General features: G+C 42.5%; 1 protein-coding gene across 6 annotated transcripts in view; it reads right to left on the reverse strand.

The window, feature by feature from the left end:
* Window positions 1-26,925, reverse strand: part of ppip5k1b (diphosphoinositol pentakisphosphate kinase 1b) — a gene marked incomplete at its 5' end in the record, with an annotated part of 72,355 nt that overhangs the window by 27,277 nt on the left and 18,153 nt on the right. For 3 of the 6 annotated variants that reach the window (XM_079500516.1, XM_079500513.1, XM_079500511.1), the window contains 13 exons: window positions 3,032-3,187; window positions 7,160-7,286; window positions 8,906-9,046; window positions 9,281-9,397; window positions 11,325-11,432; window positions 13,576-13,690; window positions 13,843-13,970; window positions 14,362-14,585; window positions 15,606-15,747; window positions 15,875-16,057; window positions 16,274-16,395; window positions 23,080-23,205; window positions 24,997-25,082. In XM_079500516.1, the coding sequence (XP_079356642.1) occupies window positions 3,032-3,187; window positions 7,160-7,286; window positions 8,906-9,046; window positions 9,281-9,397; window positions 11,325-11,432; window positions 13,576-13,690; window positions 13,843-13,970; window positions 14,362-14,585; window positions 15,606-15,747; window positions 15,875-16,057; window positions 16,274-16,395; window positions 23,080-23,205; window positions 24,997-25,082 (1,775 nt within the window). Of the gene's footprint in view, window positions 1-3,031; window positions 3,188-7,159; window positions 7,287-8,905; window positions 9,047-9,280; window positions 9,398-11,324; window positions 11,433-13,560; window positions 13,691-13,842; window positions 13,971-14,361; window positions 14,586-15,605; window positions 15,748-15,874; window positions 16,058-16,273; window positions 16,396-23,079; window positions 23,206-24,996; window positions 25,083-26,925 lie in introns of all 6 variants that reach the window. The other 3 variants (XM_079500515.1, XM_079500514.1, XM_079500512.1) reach the window with 2 other exon arrangements.

Below are 26,925 nucleotides of genomic sequence, written 5' to 3' on the forward strand. Positions count from 1 at the left end.
AGAAATCATGACAAATCACAGCCCCCTCATGAATTAGGACATTCTAATGCGTGAGGGGCCGGGATTTTTCCATTACTTTTAAAGTATTTTTTATATTATACGTTTTAATGTTTTATTATTTTGTTTTCATTTCATTTGAAAGTGAAGGGTCAGACAATTCTGATTCCTCAGTAGTGTTAAGACAGTGATGAACAAAGTTAATGACTGGAGAGGGTGCAGAATCACCACCTATAATACCTTGTGTCTAGAGTTTTGCCACCAGTTATTGCCAAGTGCTCAATAAACTGAAAGATTCCAACAATGTGAATCTCACCAAATAAAATGAACGAATGAAATGTGGGCAATTTGAAGCCTACAGACAGATATATGCTTGATGTTACGGCACTAAGCCAGCTAGAGGCTTCCTTTAAAAGTGAGATATGGAGATCCACACCTAAGCCTTTTCTAAAATGAACAGCGTTGACGTCAGCTCAGACCCACACCTGGCAGTCTCCCAGACTACAGAACAAAACATGATGTAACTGCACAGAGAGAGAGAGAGAGAGAGAGAGAGAGAGAGAGAGAGAGAGAGAGAGAGAGAGAGAGAGAGAGGGGGGGGGGGGGGGGGGGGGGGGGGGGGGGTAAGTGCAAGTGTGTTGTCTAGCCTTGCAGCCACAGTGCCACCTAGTGGTGAAATGTAATTAATGCAGTGGAGGAGAAGATGCCCTTTTCTGTAATATAATGTCACTAACTAACTAATCTGAGAACCCTTCGTCAAAAATAAAAGGAAAAAGCGCCATCTTTTCCTTTGAATTTGACGGAGTCAACAGTCTGTCTCTCTGTCTAGAGACTAACTAACTAATTTGCTAACTGGTACCGTTAGATGCTAAACTGACTATTTGGTGAATCAACCTCAGTAGAAAATTAATTGGTGCCTGATTCTGTGGAGTTGCAAAAGGATGGCCGTTTAAACTCCCCAAATCTGTAGGCCTTATTCTATAGTCCTTACGCTGTCTCAACTCAACTGTACATGACAGCCAGGGTTGACCTCAATGTGTATTTATGTATGTATGCTTACGTCATGTTTATGTTCATGAATATTATCTGGTCAGACCACAGCAATTTGATATACTCTCTTTAAACTGACTGGTGTGTAATGTGTACTTGGAGGTTTTGGGTCACACTGTTAAGACTTGAGAGCATGTTGAAGTGAGGTTGTGATCATGCTCTCTAAGAGCCCCCTAGTGGCTATGGAAGCACATGACATGATATCAATAAAAATGTACAAGTTCAGTCAAAATGACATTAGTGCATTAGTGAGTAGTGACAAGACAGCCAGTGCAGAGAGAAGCCGAGTGAGAATTGAACAAGGCATGTTGTGATCATGTGGTCAAGACCCAATAACCATCTTTAAAGAAACCTTTGATTTGAGTTGATCTACATACAGTACAGTACTACTCATCATGTGATAGATGAAAAGATGCCCATACTGCCTAAAATGCTGGTAAAGGTATCGGCGAGTATCCCAGTCTATGCCATATAATTTATCACATATTTACAGTCACATGTTCATTGCTTGATGTGCATGCCTGTTTTATACTCTTACTGTACTATTTACATTATAATTTCAGCTGCACAATTACTCATGGAATTTTGGAATGTATTCCTAGATCTGTGATTCTCAAACTATATCATTTCAAGGACCACCATAACCCTTACGGGTCCATTTGGTTCCATTTGGTTCCATTTGTACACTCTCAGAGTTACTCTCAGAGTTACAGACCCTGTAAAGCTGCCCTGTAAACCGGATCGGTACTCAAGTTATCGGAATCGGTATCAGGAAGGCTAAACTACTTTCCGAAGTTCCAAATGATGTCAATTTGTAGTTATATCACCTCCCTTTCCGAAGAAACAAGTACTGACATGACATCTGACCTCTTCACACTTCTCTTCACTTTTCCTGAAATGGGTCTGCACATTTTGTCCTTCTACAGTCTACACCAAATCTTTTTGACAAAAATAGCCAATCCAATATGTAAGTCATGTTGTGACGCAATGCAAGCTTGTAGATCTGCTATTTTCACCAAATGTTGTGACACCCAGGAAATAAATAGGGGGGGTGGGGGGTTGCTGAGTATGAAACTGAGGTGTATAATTGTGTAATGAAAGATTGCTTGCACAGTACACACATTTCTCAACTTCAGGATTAATTTGTGATTAACGGCAAGAGATAGCCAGACAGCCAACCCAATTTACAATAGTGGTTATTGCTTTCTCCAAGAGCGACATGATTGAATAAATCACACAGCAATAACATGCACACTGCACAGAGGAAACAAATGCACAAACACATTCAGACATCGGTGGGATCTGAAACTTCATGCCCATTCAAGCAGGATGTGAGAGTATTGATCATGAATTTCCCTGATCCGTCACACAATCCAACCCAAGCATGTGAGCTCAGCGTAAACTAGACAGGAAATCATTCCAGTGTCACAGCGCTCAGTAAATCACTCCACAAACACCAGGCATTGGTTTCCAACAGGTGATTCAAACGTGTTTTGGGGAAGGCAGATTACACACACAGGTGTGATTGATTGGTTCGTCATAAGATAAAGAGAGAGACGGAGGAGAGGAGGTGACAATAATGGAAATAACATTCTGTGGCTCACGCAGTGCCTGGTCCAGCCACTAGGCTTCTCTGAAAGTGATCATCAAATTGCAGAGAAAGGAAGAACAAGGAAAGAGAGGGGGGGAAATATTCAAGGATCCCTTGAAACAAACCCACATGAGCAGGGAGATGCAGGTCAGAGGGCACAGAAGAAGACACACTACAGAACATACTGTAGAACGATACAAGAAAGGAACAAATGACAGACCAAGAACAAACAAGTCTGGACTGAGTTCGGAGACAGCTGTGTCGACCACTGAGTGTCCCGGAACCGAGGAAAAGGAGGAAAAGTCCAAAGACGACAGGTCAGAGTCTGAGGACGAAGAGGAGAGCGAGGAGGAACAGGAGGAGGAGGAGGAGGAGGAGGATGGGCAGACGTACCGAAGGAGCCGATGTGGCAGGGCAGACTGCCAGGGGACAAGGGTGGCTTGCGGTGGTGATGGTGGTGGTGGTGGTGCGAGCGCACGTAGTCCCGCAGGTTGGGGGCGCTAGAGGACACGCCCAGCACAGAAGCACTGAAGAGACCTGAACAGGAGCCTGTGTGTGTAGAGGGGGGAGGATTGGACAGACGGGGCGGTCGGATGGATGGATGAGAGGGGAGGATGGGTTGGGGGAGAGGGGAGGATGGATGGATGAGAGGGGAGGATGGGTTGGATGAGAGGGGAGGATGGGTTGGGGGAGAGGGGAGGATGGGTTGGAGGAGAGAGAGAGAGAGAGAGAGGGTGATGGAGGTAGAGGAGAATTGTGTGCAGGGTGGAGAGGAATGAGAGGGGGAATGATGGGGAGGGGAGGGCAGGTGGAGGGATGACACATGCACAATGGAGGGAGGTGGGGCAGGGGTGTTAAGTGCAGGGATTAGTTATTTTGTCACCATGCCGTTATTATAAATAACAAAACCACATTGTTACTATGCATGTGTGTGTGGATGGGAATTTTTGCATAGACCTAATGCCCCTGGTGTGTGTGTGTGTGTGTGTGTGTGTGTGTGTGTGTGTGTGTGTGTGTGTGTGTGTGTGTGTGTGTGTGTGTGTGTGCGCGCGCGAAATGCGCGCGCGCGCGCATTTCCGTGAATGCCAGAGTATGAGAGTGAAAGCACATGGCATGCGTGCATTAGAAGTCCATGAAAACTATGCTGGTGACAATGCTACTGTAGTTCAGTAACACTATATGACTTTCATCTCCTGTAATCCTTTGGGATTACAGTTTCATCGAGTTTCCAGATGGATATAACGCAGCCTCGTCAGGTTGTCAGCTAGTTGTAATCTAATCGCTTATGTTTTGTTTACAAGATTAGGCGTCGAATGTGTGCCATTCTTTTCTGCTATGCACAGCACTCAAACATAATGTACATGCTTGGTGGTGTGAACTTGAACTCTGTTTAAAGAAATACAAACTATGTTGATCTGTACTGCTCGTTTCCCTGAGTGAACCAGCCAGGTTCAGTATAACTGGTTGGTTCAGTCAACTGCCAACATCGGCACCAAACTGTGGTCAAAGGTTCCAAGGGCCCTCAACTCGTCATAGCCCATAGCCCATAGCACTTATCCTACCCCCTTAGATAGCACTTTTTAGACTTAGATAGCATTTGAAACAGACTTATAGCATGTCATGTAGACAGCACAATAATTGCATTGTATATAGTCATAGCACATCATAGTACATATGTATAGCATAGTATATATGTATAGTTAATATGTATAGTGTCATTATATAGATATGTTCTAGTTACGTTCTTAGCTTACGCATGTTTCTTGATAAATGCATTTTATATATGTGATGTATTCCCATACTTTTGTTCCTGCCTAATGTAAATCGCTCTGGATTAAGAGCGTCTGCTAAATCCCTAAATTGTAAATTGTCATAGACAGCTTTGTAACAATTATTGGGGGTCCAGTGAGTCTGATATGTTTTCAAATCACACTTCAGTTATGCCCTGTTAGGTCAACCACACTAACAATTTCAGATGACTAGGACTAAAACTAAATGGTGTGTTATTCAAAAGACTAAATCGGAATGTGCCGTAAAAATGAACAGTGGTTGTGAGCATCAGCTATTTGAGCTACTTTGTAAGATTTCTGATCGATTTTCACCCAATGACATGCCCAAAAATAGGCATGCAGGCGTGAAAGCGGTCAAGTATCTGGTGCAACAGCTGTGTGGACATGTGAATGTGGGTGAGTCAGTGTCTCAACCCCTTTACGAGGATATTATACTCCCTGTCCTTTATCACCTGCCAAGCTCCTTTAAGAGGACACTTCAGAGCTTTTGAAGCTGTAGGAAAACAGTCCTTGTGATTGAAGGACTGAACACATTCATACATGGAGTCACATGCTGGCCAGTGTGCTGCTGTGACACAGTGGCAGCACAACAAGTAGGTCAAAATGGCCCTGTAATATGTGGCTGATGTCACGTAAGCCATGTAAACTCACTGCTAAAGTTGCAAATGCCCACATTTCACCCTCATTCCAAATTATTGACAGTAATATTGCAGTGGTGGAAAGTAATTAATTACATTTACTCAAGTACTGTACTTGAGTACAATTTCTTGGTACTTTTACTTTACTGGAGTATTTCCAATTGTCAATACTTTTACTTCGACTCCAATACATCTTAGAGGCAAATACGGCATTACACTTTTACTCCACTCCAATTATTTGAAAACCTTAGTTAGTCTTTGTAGATTTTGATGTATGTTATTACAAAACATACATTAACCACTTCAACCACAATGTGATCGGCTATTTTCAAAAGATTATTTTTGCATTTTTATACATTTGAAAAAAACTGTAAAACGGGAGATTCTGCAAAATGAGTACTTTTAATTGTGGCACTTTAAGTATATTTTGATGCCAATACGTTTGTACTTCTACTCAAGTACATTTTGATTACCGGACTTTTACTTGTAAGCAGCAGTATTGATACTTTTGCTTAAGTAGGAAAATATATATATTGCCATAATATAGTAGGACAATAAGTAAATGTGTTTTGAGGTCTGCAGTGTGTTGGTCAGCACACAGAGAAGATATTCTCCGATAGTTTGAGGTCTGCAGTGTGTTGGTCAGCACACAGAGAAGATATTCTCCCATAGTTTGAGGTCTGCAGTGTGTTGGTCAGCACACAGAGAAGATATTCTCCCATAGTTTGAGGTCTGCAGTGTGTTGGTCAGCACACAGAGAAGATATTCTCCCATAGTTTGAGGTCTGCAGTGTGTTGGTCAGCACACAGAGAAGATATTCTCCCATAGTTTGAGGTCTGCAGTGTGTTGGTCAGCACACAGAGAAGATATTCTCCCATAGTTTGAGGGCTCTGTTCCAAACCTTGCTGTACTTTGGCCAAATGGGTAGAACAGTTTGAATCTATTGCATACTGTCAATGCAAAATACTCCAAAAAGTTACGTTCTATGTTGACGGATATTGGGTTACAATATTGAATTGGACCACACAGTAATCTAAGTGATACTGCGTTAGTATTGCGGAGCGGTTTTAGTGCAGCCAAATATAGTGACAGCTTACGCACTACAGACTGGAGTTCAGACGCTGGACATTCTTTCCACAGTCAGTTATTCCAGTCAGTGCATGAGGATTGTTCCCAGTCTAAATCAGGAGTTATACTTAGTTGTGCATCCTGTTGCGCGCCAAAAAACTATTTTTGGGGCACCGGCAACTGCAACCGAGCATAAATCAGGCTTAACATTAGCCATGTTATTGTCTACTCCACTATTTTCCATTTAGACTGGGGGAGGGGGCACAGTGTGTGTGTTGGGGGATATTAGCCTTTGGTACACATAACACAGGGGTCTGACTGCATTTATTATTGTCTGCATGTCGCTGTATTGACCTTATCTAACAACACAATTGCCCTTCGATCCATCCGTTATGCATTATAATGCATTTCTACAAGGTTTCTGTGGTCTTTTGTAAAGTCAAACAGTTCGATAATCAAAGACGAATGTACCCAATGAAGCCTGGTCTTTTATCCAATGTATTCATCTCATGCCGGGAACATACAAAAATATGTATACAAATATACATATTTTATACATAACAGCTCTGATAGTGTGCATTTCAGTGTGATGCAAAATGTTTGTATTATAGTTGATTAAAGGATAATTCGGGACAGGCCGCTTTCTTTTCTTAATCTGATGTTATTATTGTTATGACCTGTTATGACCTTGTTATGACCTGGCTCCAAGAACGAGTGGTACAGCTCTCTGTCTAATAATAATAATTTATCACCTGTACCTCTCGTTCTTGGATATAACATCATCAGATTAAGGTAAGAAAACGGTTGGTCTGGAATTCTCCTTTAATGCTGGCATCAATCCTGTTCATTTCTGGGAATAAGATGGACTTATTATTGTTGTATGACATGTGACATTATTATTATGGAGGATGATATGAGACAAAGAGAGACGATAGGAAAGGAGAGAGGCGGAAGCTCACTAATCATGGCTGATGATAAATGTGTGTAGAGGACAGACGCACACACACATAATGAGACACACACACCTAGGCCACTGGCAGGCTTGATCTCAGGCGACTGTCTGGAACAGGAACTGGTGAAGAGTCTGTAGGAGGAAGTGGAGGAGCATGAGGAGCCCTTGGAGGAGTGAGTGGGAGACGTCTCAGAGAGGACCTGAGTGAGACCAGGGAGGGGGTGGGTATCGGGGGTGACCAGGGAGGGGGTGGAGACAGAAACGTTGTGTTACCACTGCGCTCTGACTCCTCTTAGATCAATATCATATTACAAACAGTGACGGGTCGCACTGGAGGAATGGCAAGAGTTATTCGTCTCCATGTCTTTAGGCTACGAAGGACAAACGTTTCGGCTATCCAGCACACTGACGAAGGCTGGATAGCCGAAAAGGTTGTCCTTTAAGAAATAACAATGAAAAAGTTAAAACATTCTTGAGGGTAGACAGAGAACATTCTCAGGAAATCAGAAACCACTGACTGGCGGTCTCAGTACATACTGCACATACAATAATACCCATGTTCGATATACTGTATGGGTCTTTATAAGAACTTCTTTCTCCTTTCTTGGAAATGCAATGACGGACCCTGTACGACAAACAATATCATCAACTGTTTCTGACACCTGTAAACCACCTTGCAATATGACTATACATTTGAGTTGAGTTCATCACTTTGTGTTCAGATTTCACTTTCATGGTCCCCAAGGAGAAGTGTTTAATGTTTGAGATTAATGGACGTATTAAAGAGTCTGCTGTCATAGCATCGAAGTCTGACATCACTGCCACTAGAGTGGATCCCCCTACTGTAGGTCATGGCGTTTTTTTGTATTGGATTTCCCATCTTAGATCAGTCAACTGTGTTCCAGATATGAACGAATCACCCTGGCGATTTTACTCATATGGACACCATTACGAAGCATCAACGCTATTCATTTATCCAAAAATAACGTTTTTTTCCCCTCCAAACACAGAATGTTATCAAATGTAACTCACCATCATAAACGAGTCGCATAGCTGACAAAATCGCCAGGTTGGTTTGTTTATTTAGTTCTTATGCAGTATTTTAGCCGTGACGTGAGCGCCCCCTCCAGAGATACTTCCGGGTCCTACTTTTGTGTCGCTTTTGTGTCCCCATAGAGCTATACTGTGACGCTCCGTCGGACTAAATCTGAGACGAAAACAACCACGAAAGTCTCATTTTACGGCTGTGACAGGCCGCCTGCCCCACATGGAATACTATCGCCATTTTATTTCATTGTGTCAACTAAATCCTCATTAATTGCAAACTAGATTCAACATACTCAACCCTGCACACATTCTAAATAAGCACCCGAAATATTGTACTGAGCAAATGGACTGTTACCACCTTCAATAATAATGATAATAATAGTCTTTATTGTCTCCACATCATATATTTTCTTTGTCATGGTACAAAACATTAATAATTCTACTCGAGTTGGAAGCATTAAGACCCATTTTAACCCTCAATGGCTTCCTTTCTGAAAAATAACGTCATTGTAAAAAGATTCACGCGTTTAGATATTCTATTTACAATGAGATGCGGACGGGAGCTGGTGCCACTTGGACCCGGACGTAACGTAGCACTACAAAATTACGTCGGACTTAAATACTGAAATGAACAGTGGGGGTGGGGCTGTGTCCGCTCTATCTATGATATGAACCAGTGCTGAATCTGACAAGTTACCCAGATGCCCTTTCGCTACCCTGCTATCCTGTGACTGAAGCACATGAACCAGAACCAGCACCCTGGGTCCAGTACCTCCATGGAACCAGTCTTTCGGTTGCGGATCATAGGAGATTTCTTCTGGATGGTGATTGGCTCAGATAGAGGAAGTGCCTGATCCAGCTGATCTTGGGACAGATCCTCACAACTGCCCTGATTGGTCTGCTTGGCGTCTTTCTGATTGGCCAGAGGACACAAGATGGAAGTTATGTCAAAAATGGGAAAAAAAAATAAAAAAATGTAAATACATAATGTTGGCATAATGGCTTGATGATTGGAGAGGCTTCGGTCTTGTGACCAGGAAGTCTCGGTATTGATTCCCGTAACAGCCACTGTATCTGGCAAGTGGCACCACTCCCCTCTAGCAAGACAATTAATCCACAACCTGCGCACGCACACACACACCCCTACCTCAGAGGAGGCAGGTCTGAAGCCGAAGCCTAGTGGAGCGTTCTCCTCATCCTCGCAAACTTTGACCCCTGGACTGAAATGAAGCTCGACATGGAAACGTTCCTCTGAGAAGGGGTCCTGAGAAAAAAAACACACCCAGTCTATGGTCGGTTAACCTATTAAAACCGAGAAATTTCCGTGATTTTTGCGTTGGCTATTCAAAAATAGCAGAGCTACAAACTCACTTCATGCCACGCTGCGAGCTTGTACATCTGTTATTGAGTGGTGCAACCACTCCAAGGAACAGCAATGTCCGTGTTAAACTGTTAACCTATGTGTTAACCTATGTGTGTGGCTATGTGTGTGGCTATGAGTACCAGTAGGGGCAAAAGTGGCGCTGTTGTGCCAGAAACAGAGAGAGAGAGATAGTGTTGCCTAGTGCTAATTACAGAGAGAGAGAGAGAGAGAGAGAGAGAGAGAGAGAGAGAGAGAGAGAGAGAGAGAGAGAGAGGCAGGGGGAGAGGGGAGTTGCACCACTCAGTTCACACAGGTGTGATTTTTTTTAACATTATTGAAAAATCTTGAAAGTGTGCGAACTACTGATTTTATAGAATCTATTGCTTAATTGGTTGGTCTATATCAGGGGTGTCAAACTCATTTTGGGGCAAGGGCCACATTGCGCGAAATGCAATCATTATTTTATCAAAAATATCCAAAATGGCAAATTGACATGTAGCCATCATGAAATCTGACACTTTGCATCTCTTTGCTTTGACTATCGTGTGTAAGTAGACTATATTCCTCACTTGGTAAGGGAAATGAAACTCTACTGAGCTGTAACAACTATGGTTAGCCTCTCCATGTCCTGCTGTATCAGAGTGTGAGGAGAGTAATCCACAACAACTCAACTAGTAGTTGAATAGACTGTTAACGAGCCCATCAGTGACAACATTCCGCACGGCCCACGGATCACCAGTTTGACACCCCTGGCTTAGACCATAGCTATTCCTTCCTTCCATCCCCCCCCCCCCCCCCTTTTTTATTAAAAAAAAAAAAATTATAAAAAAAAATTATTATAATAAATGGCCGGCGGGCCGCATTGGGCGGCTCCACGGGCCGCATGCGGCCCGTGGCCCGTGGATCGCCAGTTTGACACCCCTGGTCTATATTAACATCTATAAATACACCACGCCTCTGTCTGAATGTACGTCTGTAATCCACGTAACTCGAGAACCGTTCGCCTCACCGACTTAAAATTCGACGCACGGGTCACAACACAATAAAGGGACACAGTGAGACAGATCCATAAATCTCCATATATGGGCATAAAAGGCACACAGACAGATGGGTGGAACGGTATTGCATAGTGCGGCATGGATCGCCAACTTCCATCGTTACCGACTCTGTGCTCTACAGCCGGGCAACGGTCTAGTTAACATTAAGTTTAATTATGACATCATATCAAAATATATTTCCAACACATTTTTATTTTCCATTTTGCACAACAACCTTTATTTTTTATTCTTCTTTTGAAATGTTCTCTTTCACATCAGGATGTAATGATTCAATAGCAATAACCCCCAATCTCCAGACTTCCCCAGTCAGAGTTAGGAATTTGAATGGATGTAGAATCATGTGCAGGATGTAATTTGCATTCAGATATGAGGGGACTTAATTGAATTAACTACATTTGATTACATATTTCATTTTTGAGTGGTGTAAACCACTCCTACGACTGGCTTTGTTAGTTTACGTGTCTGTCTGTCTGTCTGTCTGTCTGTCTGTCTGTTCGTACCAAAAAATGAGCATGGTTGCTACGGTCACCCAGTTCACCCGGGTGTGATTTCATTACGTCAGACATTACGTCAGACCACAGCTGATCAGGCTATATAAGACCTTACACCACTCAGTACACACGGGTGTGATTTTTTTTTTTACATAAACATCCTCTAACACTTACTTACAGTATGCCAGTGATCCCCCTCCCCTGTGCCAATGTTGGCACTAGTGCCTAATATAAGGTTGCCTACACCTGATCTACTGGTTCAATTAGTGGTCAGTTTACCTGGTTGTTGTCTTCATACAGCATGATGACTACCTGAGTCATGTAGTTGAGTTCAGACACGGCACTCAGGTAGTCCATAGCCTGTTGCCATTGCTGGTCCTTCTCCTCCTGACACACACGCGTGTGCACACACACACACACACACACACACACACACATGCGTGCACACACATACGCGTGCACACACACACACACACACACACACACAATTCATAATCTAACTAATATTGAGGACAGGTTTGCGCCTAAAGGTCCTTTCAAACGGGCAGTGATTAAATGTGTCTATGGTTCATTTTCAATGAGACCTGCATTTTTTTTTCTTCAATATTAACTCGATAATGTTTGGAAGTGTGTATTGTTATTATTATTAAATAGAGGGTATGCGCATGCATAAAGTGAATGGCAGATCGAGTGGCAGATCCAGTGGCAAATTGAGTGGCAAAGTGAGTCACAAAGTGAATGTAATGTTGTTTAAAGTCATTTAATGCAAACAAATAGGACTGGACTGTATGGGCTGTCAAGGCCATGATGATGATGATGTCACACGCATACCCTCTATTGTTATTATGAGAGTCGGCTTGGGACTTTTGGGCACATGTTGTTGCCCCCCTCGGCGTGTTGCCGTACACGCAGCGCGTATTGAAGGAAGCCAAACCAAAATAACTTGTACTCTTATGTACCAGGCTGTACACAAGATCTAACAATAAAGTACAACCTTGAACCAGGTCTGACCAGTCTAGTCAGACGTTGCAGTAGGATGGCATTCCATTCCCCCACCAGGATTCATTGCAGGTCAGCCAACGTGGATGCCCTTGTTAAGCTAGTAACACGTACAACATGAAGTAGCGGTCAATGGAGTCAATACCAACAGGAGAATAGCCTCTTTGACTTTGGCAGAGTCATTTTGTCACCCTCCCTCCACATAATTAGCAGACCTGCTCATAACACACCGGTATAAAGTAAATGGACAGGCTTTCCAATGATATTATCCAATGATGTCGACGGACCACCTCACAAACATAACATGCCCTGATTTCAGTACTCTGATGTCATCTTTGATATTGGTTCATTTATGGCGAAATGATAAAGATTCAATGATTTAAAATTGATACAGTAACTATTTAGCAAAGAAATTAAATCTGTGTGAATCAATAGACCAAGTGTAGCGATATTGAATGGAAAAGTAATTAAACCCCTCTTTTTATTATTTCTTCTTAAAATTGCTTACGTACTTACGTATCAATAAAATCAATTACTTACAGTGTAAAACGATTCAATACATATTATTTGCATTGCAAAACGATACAATGGACGATATTCAGACCATCTTGCCAGCAAGGTGCTAACTAGGTGCAACTTCCCATTGACAGCCCATTCATCCAAACAGAAAAGTCCTATCTGATTGTATTAAACAACGTCAAACTCACCAACATTGCAGCTGTACGGAAAGCTTGAATTATCCTCTTTCAATCTGTAAAGTTTTTGTTTCATAAAAATCCACGGTAGACATGTTATAAGCTACTTCCTGTCAAGAAATTCTGTGCAGGTTATTTTTTTTTATTTTTATTAAAGATATTTTTTTTTGCGGCTTACGCCTTTTATTGGTTTTTTTGAAGGGACAGACAGGAAACGGGAGAGAGATGGGGGAAGACATGCAGTAAAGGCCGTGTCGGGCTCGGGAGTCGAACCCGCGGCACACTGCGACTGGATTACCAGTCGGGTGCCCAGACGGTTACGCCACCGCCTGGGCTGTGCAGGTTATTTTTGTCAGAGTTTGGGAGTGCTCGTTGGATATCACAACCCTGCGTACCACCTGTTTTGAATTTGAACATAATGCAGGAGGCAGCATGAGGTTGCTTTACTAAAAACAAGTGCTTCTAAACTCCAATACAAAAAATTACCTGCAAGGAATTTCTTGACAGGAAGTAGCTCATAACAAGTGGGACGATGTCATACAACTGCGCTCTACACGATCGCCTGTGTCTTTCAAACGGATTGTCGCGTACGGAGCAGGGATATTTTCTGATTCTGGAACACCCATGCGCGTCTTGAGAGGGCACCCGTGCGCGGAATAGGAGCGACGCAAAATATTCTATGATTTTGGTGAAAAACTCTCAGAAAGCTGGCAGGCAACAGGATAGACGCCATTTTAATTCTGGCAGTCAATGAACAGCAGAGAGCTCACGGATGTCAGATCATGAGTCATGCCTAAAAAGAAGAAAAAAAGATGACGTACAGATACGTTACGTACGTTTAACAGTCCTCCGTATCTGAAGATGCTGAGCAGAGAATGGACATGACTCTCGCTGGTGAAGTACAGGCGGGTCCTGACATGGCGACCAGGAGACATCACACCACGAGAGTAACTGAAACACAACACACACAGGACTGTTTCTCTGGAAGGGTGGGCAGGTTTGACCAGACATGTTTCTGGCGTGCGTGCGTGCGCGCGTGCGTGCGTGCGTGCGCGCCACGCACGTGCGTGCGTGCGTGCGTGCGTGCGTGCGCTCAGACTCACAGTGGGTGGAGTTTGTTGACAGCCTCATCTTCATGCGTCCTCTGCAGATCCAGTTGGATCTTCTTCATCAGAGGAACACAGTAAGCCTGGGCGATGTCCAGCTTCTCTGCTTTAGTGATGCCATACTCCTGGGGGACAGAGAGGGTTAGTGATGCCATACTCCTGGGGGACAGCGAGGGATACTGACAACAATAATACTGCATTCTCTGTTTGCTGCCTGACAATCACTGATGGAAAGAAAGTGCGTTATCTATCACAGCTTAGCCCAGTGGTTCTCAAACATTTTCATGTCAAGGACACCCATGTCCTACATGTATGTATGTATGTATGTATGTATGTATGTATGTATGTATGTATGTATGTATGTTATCTTATTATATTCATCTACACATTTATTTATTCTGTCCTTTAGTCATTTATTGTTCTGTAATAACACATTTTTACATTTATGTAAAAATTAATCAGCAAATTATGTAGGGGTGTGTGTGTGTGTGTGTGTGTGTGTGTGCATATATTAACCTGTGGTATGACTAAGTCAGCCAGTGCACGGGCTATTGTAAACAGCTCCAGTGTGTTGTCCAGACCCAGCGAGGAGTTATGCTGCGTGTCATATTTCACACAATCGTAGATATCGGGGATCTTGCTGATGTCATAGCGGCCATTTTTCATGCGGAAGTCTCTTTCTAACTTTGACCAGCGTTGTAACATCAACTCCAGAGTCTCACTGTGGTACAGCTGCAGGTCTGTGTTAAATAAAAACAGCTCTTTAACCCATTTTGGTGTTTTAACTAAGCATTATGTTATACTTTAGCTATTGAAAAATAGCAGATCTACAAGCTCATAGCGCGCCACCGAGTGGCGCACTACGAGCTTGTAGGTCTGCTATTTTAGAAAAATCATGAAAATGCGGCACAAATCTTTGAATATCTTTCAGAAGACCTAAATGGGTTAACACACACACACAAACACACACATACCTACTAATATTCACATGCTGAAACTATAGATTCAGGGGATTCGTACTCGGTCAGGATTGCCTTCACCTTGTGTTACAGAGACACTGCTGATATCATTATGGCAAACATAACAGCTGATATTCTCAGGGTCCTTGCTGATGTAGAGTTGGTATCATTATGGCAAACATAACAGCTGATATTCTCAGGGTCCTTGCTGATGTAGAGTTGGTATCATTATGGCAAACATAACAGCTGATATTCTCAGGGTCCTTGCTGATGTAGAGTTGGTATTTGTGAACGTTGCGATATCAAGCCAGGACCAAATGTGTATTTTGCTGGCCTCTCATCACCACAAGAGAGATAATATAACCTTCCACATTTCTGTTTGGATTACAACTAAGAGAGAACAAGATGTACTCGACCCACCCTACAAACTCAGCAAATTTGATACTGCATGACCACATACTGTAGCTTGACCTTAATTATTTTCATATTTGCGTTACAATTTTAGTTTTGAAGATTGTAAATCCTATGTATGCAGAGAAACGCTCGCACACTGACGGCTGCATTGCGACAGATGCTTTATTGCACCCCCCCAAAAGTTTCGAGCACAAAGCTCTTCTTCAGACTGATAGTCTGAGGAGCAGAGCAGAGCAATTTCGGGTCGGGGATGTGCATGTGGTTTCCACTTTTTGATTTGTTTTTCTCTCATAAATCCTGTATTTGACTCACTTTTCACCACAATGAAAAGGCCCCCTTTTCCTCATACTAGGTCACATGCTGTGCAATATGATATGGTGGTCCTACCTGCAGACTTGGGGTCCTCCAGTCTCTTGCGTATCTGAGAGGTGAGAGACTGGATCAGGGTGTAGACCTTGTCACATGTCTTGACTGGGTTCTCAATGACTTTCATGGAGTTGACCAGAGACGGGCTGTCGGTCGGGGCCAACTGAAACCACACAGAAGTCACCATTACATCACGTCCGTTACGCTGCGTGCATATACACCATCTTTTCCATTTGAATTCCCAGACTCTCCACAGTCAGAAGCACCACACTGGACATACTGTACAGTACCTTCTTGTAGTCCTCCTGGGTGAAGTCCTGGGGTTTCTGCATGATATCATGCAGTCTGGTTTTGACTTTCTGCTGACAGTCGGTCAGAGAGTCACTGTCACTGTCTAGAAGGCCATTCATGTTGGCACTCTTTACCATCTGAACCAGGATGGGAGTCAACTCACCTTCCAGAGCCAGAAGGCCCTGAGGAGAAACACATGGTTAAGATTACTTCTTAATAGAATATGGTATGTATGTATGTATGTATGGGAAGTTAAATGACTATGAAAAACACATTACAGACTATGTTATTGGTAAGAAAACACATTGAGGAAAGAGATTGGTAAGAGATGCATAATAAAATTTCAAAAACACACTAGACACACATACACAGAGACGTCTAGTGTCATCTTGTGTTACCTTAGCAAAAGCAGCAGCAGTCATCTGCACTCTGCCCTCGTCTGAGGCATAGATCTTCAGATCATGTCTATAGGTGCTGTGGAGGCGTAGGAGACCACAGCCTGGGAATCCTGCATAGTCACCTACAGCACAGCAGAGGGACACAGGACCAACGTTAGACACGTTAGACAACGTTAGGCAGTACAGCAACATCATCTCCTCACTGGGAAAAAAGTATGTCAGGGAAGACTGAACCCACATAGATTCTGATTCTGATTCTAAAAGTGGCACAAAGTCACTTTCAATTCCAAGCGTGTTTTCCTCCAAATTGAGTGTTTCTTGGTCTGTTAAAATTGCTTGTTAACGCATATTAATCTAATTTGGTCAGTTTTATGAATTGAAAGTGAGGTAATGCATTTGTTATTGGGTTAAATCACACATAATTGAAGAGCCCAGCAGCCCTAGTCTCAGAGAAAGTGTAATGTATTCTAATGTGTCAATCAAGGTTACCGGTATAATAGTTTTGGATTTTTCATTTTTGTTTAGTTTTAAGTTTGTTTTGAATATTCTTTTTCTAATTCAGTTAATAAGGGCCTTTCTCGGCCCCACCCTTCTCCCATGTGTTTAGTTTCCAAGATGGCCGCAGCGACCGGAGGGGGTGGGGCGGAGGTGAGTGGGGCGGGGTCGACATATGCCCTTACTGGGCTGCGTTCAAGACACTTGCCTTGTGTCTGACACCTGACTTGTGTCTGAACACAGCTTTGATGGATGTGTTCTGCCCCCTCATCCCCATCAAACAAAATGTTTGGTCAAACCATATGGGCTTACGTTGGAGCGGCCATTAAACACAGACACAAGACTAACTCAAGACAGGTGTCTTGAATTTGTGAATGCAGCCCAGTAAGGGCATATGTCAACCCCACCCGCTCACCTCCGCCCTACCCCCTGCGGCCATCTAGGAAACTAAACACATGGGAGAAGGGTGGGGCCGAGAAAGGCCCTTAATGTAGTGCTTTTTAGTGCTAGTTTTTAATTTTAGAAAATTCAAATAGTTTGTTAGTTTAGTTTTTTATACTTTGGATTATGTATCAGGTGCAAGGTTGAAAAGGTAAGTATTGTGTAATAAAAACTTAACAAAAGATAGCATTTAAAAATGTATTCAGTTATATATGAACCTCCATATATGAACCTAAACTAAAACTAAGATAATTTGGCTATAATTTCAGTTAGTTTTATAAACAAACAAAACAGTTTTAGTTAGTTATCTTTTTTAATTCTAGTTTTTAGGTCAGTTAACAAAAAACAAATTTAAATTTTAGTTTGTTATTTTGTTAGTTTTAGTTAACTATAATAACCTTGGTGTATTCAGTCAGTTATGCTCTGGACATCAATCTGTCTGTCATATTATTTCTATCAATGGTAACTGTATATCTCTATCATCTCTATCTGTATAACAATACTATATATTTTATAGGTAGGTAGACCGTTGCTTTAATATTGGATTATCATGCTTTGACATCGAGCCAAGCAGTCTCCATTCCCAGGCAAGCATGAGTATAAGTTTGCCACACAACATAACTTTTCTCAAACAGAATGCACTGGAAAACAACAGCTATGAAATTAGTGTGATGGTCGCTGTTAGCTCAGATTCACACAGTCACGCTATAGCTCCTTCAAGCAGGTGGCCAAAATACACGTACAAATACACAAAATACACATGCAGCTTATTTGCTGCATGTACAGCAATGTTAGCACTCAGAGAATACAGTCTGTTGCACTTCAGTCCCTAGTCCCTAGTCCCTTAGTCCTGGTTCACAGGTCTGTTATAGCAGGGGTTCTCAACGTTTTTGGCCGGGGACCCCCGGAAATGCTTTGGCAATGTCTCAGAACCCCCTCCCCGCCCCCTCCCGACCCCCAATATAAATTGACTGCTTCAATAACCATAATAGAGACAATACACCATCAATACTGAAACCAGATATAATCATTAGGGAAGGTGTATGCATGTACTATGTGTACTATATGTAAACTCTTCATTTCCATTTTCCAGCCATTCAGTTGCAATTTTTTTGAAAATAAATTGGGGACCCCCCAAAATAATTTGGCGACCCCCCGAGGGGTCGCGACCCATGGGTTGAGAACCCCTGTGTTATAGTACACTATGGCTTTGAACCTTGCTTGTACTACCAGCTGCTAACGTGTTGGTTATAGGCCTTGCCATACTGTACTGTAGACTCTACATTGCAGAGTGACCAACCAGTAACTGGTTCAAGCTGGGTGGCTGATACAGTACTGATACAGTACATCTATAGTGGCCGCCAACTCCACAATGCCAATGTGCCCTTGAGCAAAGCACTGGATGCCAAACATGCTTCAGGGGTGCAGCTGCACTGCAGCTGACCTCTCTGATATGATGAAATGTGTTACTGTGTGTAAACTTATGCAGAACGACTCAATGTTTCTACCATTTTACCCTTTATGAAAAACACATTCTAGTCTCCTTTGCTTGTCATTCCCTGTTCTGAAGCTGGGAGTTCACAATTGTAGTACATGATACAAATAAAAATAAATGTACTGTACATGATAACTGGTTCTCTAACCCTTGCATGTTGGTGAACTGATTTTTTTTTTTTTTTTATAATTTTTATCCCACGATTTTGTAACCCATTTTTCACCCCTGTGTCAATTATCTAATGTGATCCTGGGCTCTACACACCCTCCGCCAACCTGGGGAGAGCAACGGACTTGAACTCATGCTTCCTTCATGCATGAGTGTCCAAGTTGCTCCTTTACACCTGACAGGGGGGAGTTTCCCTGGTTGGACGTAGTGCGTGGAAGGAACACGTTATTCCAACCAGTTCCTTTCCCCTCCATCAGGCGCCCCAGCTGGCCAGGGGGAGGCAGTTAACATGCATGAACATGAACTGAATGTATTATTATGCGTATACGTTATACCGGTACTCATCTCAGCCTGTGTGTAAATTGTAAATCTAAGAGTCTCTGAATGAGAACACCTCAAGACATACAACCCACTGCAACGTGATATAGAGACCACTGTGTGCAGTGTGCGGGCCCCAACATGACAATAAACGTTAGATAACGAGAGGAGAGTTAGCTAGCAGATGGAAAGCTGAATGGAGGATGGAGATGAAGGAAGCGAAGGTCGGGGTGTGAGGACATCCAAGGAACCTATAAGGAAGGGTCAGGAATGTCGCTGTGAGGCATCGGAGCTTACATCACAAGGGAGTCAAAACGCTGTGAGGCATCGGAGCTTACATCACAAGGGAGTCAAAACCAGAGACACTTACTTACCAGGCAGTTATTAGAGGATTCTGCTATCATCTATTCCCATAACTGTAAATACTACACATATATTTATGTTTCAAAATACAAATACTGGCTAAAGTGTACTGTATGGTGAAAATATATTTTCAAGGGCCCAAATATATTTTCCTCCCATAAACATTCCATATGAAATGTATTTCATATAAGTGTTTATGGCCATGTAGTTTGGTACATTTTGAAACATAGGAAATATATGTTATTTCTGTATGGGATAGTTATCTGGGATTAATTTGATTTTATGTTATGCTTTTTAAGCCAAGGAGTGGGCCTCTACAAGCTTTATGTTATGTCAAACGAAGCTTTGGTCAGGAATGACGTCAAGGAACCAATATACATACAGTACATTGTTCTAAACCCCCCCAGAGGATAACGGTCAAGAAATGCATTTGGAAAATACATGGTAACAATAATCGGCATACATGTTTAACAAAACGTCATTAGCTGGACTGATCACGTGGAAGACTAAGTCGTGATCAATTTCAACCCTTGATCACAATGCTAGCTGTATACAGAGCTCTCATGGGCTCTCCTGTACCGCACAGTGACCTGCTGTCCCTTCCTGCTTCAAAAGATTCCTTGGTTTGACCCAGTACGTCCTTCTCTTACCCATAGGAGACTCACAGCCCAGGTTGCGCCGGTTAGCTGCTATAGCAGTTTACACAGAGCAACAACAACAGGTAAGAAGAGAAGAGCAGAGTTAATAGAACAACACCGTTGCTGGAGAGAAGATCTGTCCTTTTTCTCAAAGGAAGAAGAAGTAAGCTGGAGTAGAAGATATTCAGAAAATGCACATCCAGTTGTTTTAAATTGTTTGTTTGCATGTCATGCACTAAAGAATGAAGCATAAAGCATTGCTCTAGAAGTTTAAGCAATACATAGTAGTGATAGTTCAGCTCAATCTTTTGCAAAAACATGGTAAGAGGCACAAACAGGCACAAGAGCGTCATCACTGACTGAGTGACTGAGCACGCTGGGCAAGACCTACGCTGTAGAGTGTATACATGAAAGTGCAGGAGTTTGGTGAAGTACCGCTCAAGAAACTGACATTGACGCTTTATAAATCAGTTTACATTCTCCGTGAATGAAATAAGTGTTGTGATTGGTTGAAAAATATCATATCCGGGGGAAATACATCTGACGGATGCACTCTCTGCCTTAGGTTGTGACTAGAGATGTCCCGATACCGTATCAGTATCGGAAAAGTATCAGTATCGGCCCTTATTTGACATATCGGGTCATATCGGTATCGGCGAATATGCCAGTCTAACCATTGATCCGACACAGGGGTAAGGGGACAGTTGACACTATGGCAGGTAAATAAAATGTTGGGGCATGTGGAGTTTGCTTTCGAGTTGCCCAAACTGCAAGTGCACATATGAGTGAGGAGTCTGCTATAAACACAACACGAGATATATAGCTAGATAGCTACAAACACAACACAAGATATATAGCTAGATAGCTACAAACACAACACAAGATATATAGCTAGATAGCTATAAACACAACACAAGATCACAACACTGGTATCGCTATTCGGTATCGGCTAACACAGACATTGTGGTATCGGGATCGGATCGGGAACGAAAAAAGTGTATCGGGACATCCCTAGTTGTGACCAGGTTTTTCTCTTTCTCAGATTAATAAGGCTGGGACCGAAGCTAGTGACTGAGTCTGTCGCCACAACACATTCACCCGGACGTCCTCTCAGGCTATGGCATCACATCACAACTGCCAGCGCTACATAAAGAGGGAAATGTGCATCCGCTGCCTCTATAATCCTCCCATCTGACATCAGTGATCTATCGGATACAATAGCCTAGTTAAATTATTAGATCATTAGAAACTGTGCATTGTTTGTGCCTGTAAGAGTTCATTAATACATCCACTACAGAGCTTTAGATGTGAAAGATACCTTAAATTAACCATTTAAATTTTAGTAAGACACAAGAGTCATGACAGTACTTTCAGGGTTTTAGCTTGACACAAGCTGTTCCAATATGGCTGTGTCATTTCTTCTTCATGTGTGTGGAGTTGACATTACTCCCTGAACCCATTTAGACCTGGAATCCAAATTCCCTTTTTTTTTAAAGATTTGTTTTTGACTTTTGTGCCTTTATTGATAGTTACAGTGAAGACGGACAGGAAAGAGGGAGGGAGAGAGGGGGAGAGACACGCAGCAAAGGTTGTCATGAACGGGACTCGAACACGCAACGCGCTGTCAGGCCAGCACCTATAGGTGGCATGCGCCTGGACCACTAGGCCAGTGGGCGCCCCAGCATTAACAGACTTAACACCATATACTGTATTGATCATTACTCCTAATAAAGACATGGAGATAAGGTTGAAAAACAGTGGAGTACCACATTGACTGCCGGCATGTTTTCCGGCACCTCAGCAGCCCTTGCCAAGCGAAAACTACAAAAAACTACAAATCGCGGGACCCTTAACCGGCCATCTTAAACCGGAAGTAAGAGTCGCATCCTGTCCGTCGGTCAATCGGGTCCCAAACTAGCAAGCAAGACGATAATATGCTAACCGGAGTGAAGCGCCTGCCTTTTGATGGCATCCTAAGACCATATTTTATCTCATGTCACCAAATCTAATTCCGAGATATGCTCTGCTGAAGACCATTATGGGACTATATGGAGATCGGATGACCGTTTTTCAACCGCTTTTGTTTTCTCTCGTTCGTTTCAAGATGGATGCCGTTTCAGGCCATAGGCGGCTGCCGTAAGAGGCCTGCCGTAAACGGGGGTCGTAACTCGTCGATTTACGGGCGTGGCAGGCAAGTGATAACCTTTTGAATGGCGCGAAAACAAACTGACCGTAGCCAATGATATTTTTTTTAAATGAGAGTAAAGGCCTATATCCAGGAAGATGATCATCACGTTTTGTCTGGACCACTGTATCAAAAAACACTGAGCATTCTTACCTCAGAGATAAAACACAGGATCATTTCACAGGATGGTTGGGAGTTTGACGTACGCAAATGAGCACACGCAAAAGAGAGACTATTCAAACTATAGTATCAAATTTGAAACACCCTTGCTCTGTTGCTCTGCTCTGCCCTCCTCCCCCTCATCAAGCAGAGCCGTTCCGTCAAAACCACGTGACTCCCGGTGAAAATGAATGGCGAGCTGCTCTGCCCCTCCTCTCCCCCCAGGACACAGACACAGAACCTGTTTCAATAGTGTGAGCAGCGACTTAAACATATATGACTGGTGATGTTTGTAGTAAACAGGTGGCTGCAGACCTCCACTCTGCTCCACAATACATTCAGTACATACAGTCAACATGTGCTCATAGTACATTTAAATGATTGGCTGTAATGTTACTGACGATGACGAAGGTGTGTGTGTGTGTGTGGGCCAGCATGTGTGTATACATAAACATGCTTGCAGGTGTACAGCATGTTTTCTGTGTGTGTGTGTGTGTGTGTGTGTGTGTGTGTGTGTGTGTGTGTGTGTGTGTGTGTGAGATACCTTGTCCTCCAGGGTACATGCATCGGAAGGCTCTCCCCAGCTCCTCTGCCTGAACCCTGCCTGCTGGTGTCAGCTCTCCACCCCACTTCAACACCAGCAGCAGAGAAGGCCCCTCCCTGTGACTGTCTGCACACCACACACACACACACACACACACACAAGAGGTCATGCGCCACAAATGCGCCCACAGTCAGTGTAGCCTGACCGCTGTCAGGCTGCACTGTCAGGTCTTTTTTCATTCAGTCTTTCCACGGTTTCAGCTCACCTCTTTTCTTGGTTTCAAATTGATAAAGTAATTTCACATGAAAAGTAATGCTACTTTTGCAATGTAGTTAAATAAAAATTGTGAAAAAAGCTCAGGCTTCATAAAAAAGATTTTTCGGGCATTTGTCTGGAAAATAATTTTGTGCTTAAGATATCGTGAAAAATCATATCATGAACCTCATATCGTGATACGTATCGTATCGTGAGTTGAGTGTATCATTACCAGCCTAACTAACAGTGATTGTCGTGTGACACAAGCCGTGCTCAATTCTGCATCGTTGACAAAGACAAGATTTTTGATTTATTATCATTTCATGTAACAGGTTTATAAGTTTACGGACACTGGATCAGAGAAACCTTGACTAGTAACAGCAGTTGCTGTGGTCAAATGATTTCATATCTAAGACTTTGTAAATAACAAATGGAATCTCTCGTCTTTTACCCAGTTGGCTCAGTCATTCCCTTCCTCTGATAGTTCTGTTTTACATTGTGTTTTCGCGTTTGATGTATACAACTGTAGCAGCCACAAGCAGCTGTATACATGTGTTTCTGTAGGTTGTCCTCAGACAATGTACTATAAACACAACAAGCAATACCACAAATGAGTCACCTATACTGCAAAACCATCCAGAGTACAATGCTACGTTACATTGTTTTTAAACAAAACATAATCATGTTAATCACATTTTCATATTGCTTATTACTAGTACAATACAAAAGTAAAGTAAACGTAATTTTGTATAATTATCAAATAGTAACGCCCAGCACTCAGGAGATTTATTGATATCAAAACCGATCGCAGCGCTCCACAGGCTGGGAGCAACATGGCAACATGGTGCGTCGTTAAATGTGCTCTGTTGCTGTAAATCGCTGGGCGGCGGGTGCTGATTTAATGGTCCTAAATACCCCGGGAGATTAACGTGTTTAATCTGATCCCAATCCATGGCTTTAGTGTAGTGCAAGTTTCATGGCAATCCATCCAGTAATGTTTGAGAGAACAGTTTGTGACCAAAGTGTTGGGTGGATCTCTCTCTCTCTCTCTCTCTCTCTCTCTCAATTCAATTTTCAATTTCAAAGGAGCTTTATTGGCATGAAAAAACTTACGTTTACATTGCCAAAGCAGAAGTGGAACAAGACAATCAAAAAAAAACAATGCATTTACAAATAAATATTGGATATAAATAGGAATTAAATAAAGGGGTAAACAAAACTGTGTTACATTAACACTTTGGGTAATACTACCTTGTGAAACTATAAAAAGATTGTGCATTTTCTGTCAGAGACAGTTATACAATATACATCCATATAGGAGACGTTAGCTTTATTCTCTCTCTCTCTCTGCATCAAAACTAATCAAAATATAATACTTTAAACACTGATCAAACATTGGTCAAATTGTCAAATACGGTAATATAAGAAAGAGGCAACATATTTTAATCTACAAGATCCGAGCTTGCAGATATTTTTCACGATATTTACAGAGTCAAATTCAATCTAATGCCTCAACTCTGTCAGGGTGGGGGGGGGGGGGGGGGGGGGGAGTCCCCAGTTCAAATATGATTATTTTGGAGTGCCTGAAAAAGGTTGCGAACCCTTGCCCCACTGCTGTGTGTGCGCATGCGTGTGTGCGTGTGTGTGTGTGTATGTGTGTACCTTCCTCTTCACTGGAGGCCTTCAGTTGTACGTTGGGACGGTAGATCATCTGGACCTTCCTGTTGATGCCTGAGAAGTGACCGTACCTGCACCGTGCACACACCAGACACACAGGCCATGTATCATTAAGAAGTGACCGTACCTGCACCGTGCACACACCAGACACACAGGCCATGTATCATCGTTGTCACAACACCATCAAACTTCTGTTCCATTCTGTGTCCATGACAATAAGCAGAATGGAACTAGAAATATTACACACACAGGTTTCACACAAAGAAGTGCAGGATAACAGGTGTTTGTCTAGGAGTCATTCAGTTACAGTATGTTAACTAACAACTGTTGACAAAGTATGCTTTCCTTTGTGTGTGTATGTGACTGTGTGTGTGTGTGTGTGTGTGTGTGTGTGTGTGTGTGTGTGTGTGTGTGTGTGTGTGTGTGTGTGTGTGTGTGTGTGTGCGTGCGTGTCTGTGTGCGTGTCTGTGTGCGTGTCTGTGTGTGCGTGCGTGCGTGCGTTAATGCCCATTGTTCAAGAGCTTGCCCTTTACTTTGTAAGAAGGTTACGACATCAACGGTATGTCACAAAGCGCACACACACAGCGCACGCACACACACAACACTCTAAGGGCCTTTTGAGAGCCCGTATGGTAATTATATATCACATGCCTCCGTTTAATGACCACATAGCATTCTGTAATAGAACAGATATCTGTTCATGACCCTACAGCTGGGACACGGAAGGTCTGAAATTAAATAAATGTAAAGATATTTTAAATGCTATTTCTGTGAACGGAAATGCCAGCTTCTTTACTCTGATTTCAGGAGGTGTAGTTCCAGACTCTATATAGCATTCGGAGATTGTGGAATAGTAGTCTGTAGTATTAGGAAAAGTGTTGGTTTAATACGATTACAATTTTTGTATCGTTTTATTTTATTTCCATTTTCCAAAACAATTATTAATTCAATGTTTTACTTTCCCCCCCAAAACAGTATTGAAAAAAATTAAAAGATTAAGTGAAAAAACATCTCACATATTATACATCGGTAGACTAGTGTCTCTAGGTTATTGCCAGAATGATGGTCAATCCTAACTTCTTCAGTATTTCTTCCGTAGTTGATTGGTTCTTACAGTAACAGGTAGGCATGTAACGCTATATCGTATATCGATATTATATCCCGACGATATGTATCGATTTATTAAAAATGTATATCGATTTTAATTTAGGGGGGCTAGTGTGTGATATGAAATGTGAGCTGCAATCATATTCCTTCATATTCACATGCTTTTGGAGAGAAATGAGACTTTTGCAATGTAGTTAAATAAAAATTGTGAAAAAAGCTTGGGGGAGAAGATAAATCATTAAAAAAAAGTCATTTGTCTTGAAAATAATTCTGTTGAAAATATCGTGAAAAATCGTATCGTGAACCTCATATCGTGATACGTATCGTATTGTGAGTGGAGTGTATCGTTACATGCCTAGTAACAGGTGGAGGGAACAGAATACAACAACAGAGGGAGGTAAGAATACAACAACAGAGGGAGGTAAGGTGAGAAAGAGTCAGTTACTGAGTGGTAAGAATGACATGCAGAGTAATCATGGCTATAAAGTGGCAAAAACAGCCACGCACACGCACGCACACACGCACGCACGCACACACGCACGCACGCACGCACGCACGCACGCACGCACGCACGCACGCACGCACGCACGCACGCACGCACGCACGCACGCACGCACGCAGCAGAGACATACGTCGTGTAGTCATTTCCCCCTGTGTGTACAGCTAGGTCAATGACTACTGTTGTTAATGGGACTAATACACTGTGTACTAAACATTAGGAACACTTTACCAACATTGACTTCCTTTGTTGTAAGTCTAATTAATGTCTCGACTGACTTAAAAATAGGCATTAAGCCTATTTTAGGT

This window comes from Electrona antarctica (genome assembly GCF_951216825.1).
Source record: "Electrona antarctica genome assembly, chromosome: 5".
Lineage (NCBI taxonomy): Eukaryota > Metazoa > Chordata > Actinopteri > Myctophiformes > Myctophidae > Electrona > Electrona antarctica.